The sequence below is a fragment of the Octopus bimaculoides genome, chromosome 26 (assembly GCF_001194135.2).
Source record: "Octopus bimaculoides isolate UCB-OBI-ISO-001 chromosome 26, ASM119413v2, whole genome shotgun sequence".
NCBI lineage: Eukaryota > Metazoa > Mollusca > Cephalopoda > Octopoda > Octopodidae > Octopus > Octopus bimaculoides.
In genome coordinates, this window is record NC_069006.1 from 2,830,850 (window position 1) to 2,832,208 (window position 1,359).

The 1,359-nt window shown below is 32.0% G+C and overlaps 1 protein-coding gene across 1 annotated transcript in view; it reads right to left on the minus strand.

The window, feature by feature from the left end:
- Positions 1-256: 256 nt before the first annotated feature.
- Positions 257-1,359, minus strand: part of LOC106875529 (acid-sensing ion channel 1C) — a 28,277-nt gene continuing 27,174 nt past the window's right edge. The window contains exon 6 of the mRNA XM_052976880.1: positions 257-292. Within this exon, the coding sequence (XP_052832840.1) occupies positions 257-292 (36 nt within the window). The remainder of the gene's footprint in view (positions 293-1,359) is intronic.

The following is a 1,359-nucleotide window of genomic DNA, read 5'->3' on the forward strand; positions in this document are numbered from 1 at the left end:
TTTAACAATGTTGTTGGATACCTTTAACAAAGTTTGCTCCGTTTAAATCATTTGACTGATATTTCTGCTGGAAAGTACCTTCTTCTCTCCTTCCCATCAGTCACGGGCTGTTAGAGAGAGATGTGGAGATGGGGAGAGAGAATGTACAAGAACCCGGCCCTCCACATTCTGGCAGAACAATTAAAATAAGCAAAATCAAAAACAAAATTACTGACACATCTTTGCAAATATTTATTTATATTATTTATTAGGTCATTTATTTCTTATATTTCTTCACACTTTTTGTTTTGAACTGAGAAATAAGAAAACAAAGACAAAACCACAGAAAGAATATCAACGATGGAACCTGTTTACGTGGTCATTCGACCCACTAAAAATAACAGTTAAAACACTCTTAAATCACACACTTCTGCTGTCCTTTGGAAAGGAAGGAAACGCACTGGATAATGTAAGCTTATATACCTTTAAAATGTGAGATGGCTATGAATAAAATGCATTTAGTCTTTTAAATGCAGTTTCAAGCCAACAAATCCATTAGGCCGGCGTTTATCTTACTTTTGTAGCATTTACGCGATGGAGAGCGAAAGATTCATGGCCCTCTCTTATGACCGAGATACCAGTCCATCACAGGGTTAATCTCCATTGCAGATACTGGTATTCATATTTAATATATATGTGTGTGTTCAAATCATTCTTAAAACTATATATTTATTGATTCTAGAATGATTTGAACACACACATATATATTAAATCTTGCGTTGGATATACGGTATTGTTCCACCCTTATGTAACCATTCTTACTATAATTTGAATTCTAGCTCATGCTGAGCACTTCAACTCTAGCCCGTTTTTATGTATTGTTATATTAACAATATCTAGTTATACAAAAAAATTACATACATACATATATATGTATATATGTGTATGTCTATATATATATATATATATATACACACACATATATATACACATGCGTAGATAACACTTACACACCTATATATGTGCACTTATATACATACATAAATACATATACATGTACATATACATATACATATATATATATATATATATATACATATATATGTATGTATGTGGGTGTTTTTTCAAAACACTGTCTGGTTTAAAAAGCCACATCAGACGCCATGAAAGGGCTAAGGTGTAGGTGCAGGAGGTGGTCAAACTCTGTTTAAGGAGTAGACAACCACCATGTATATATATATCATTGTAATTTTCTTGAACTACGAACTTGGAACGCAGCTCTCACAGTCTATATATGTATCTGTATATGCATACATACACACACACATATATATATACATATATATACACACACACACATATATATATGTACATATATAT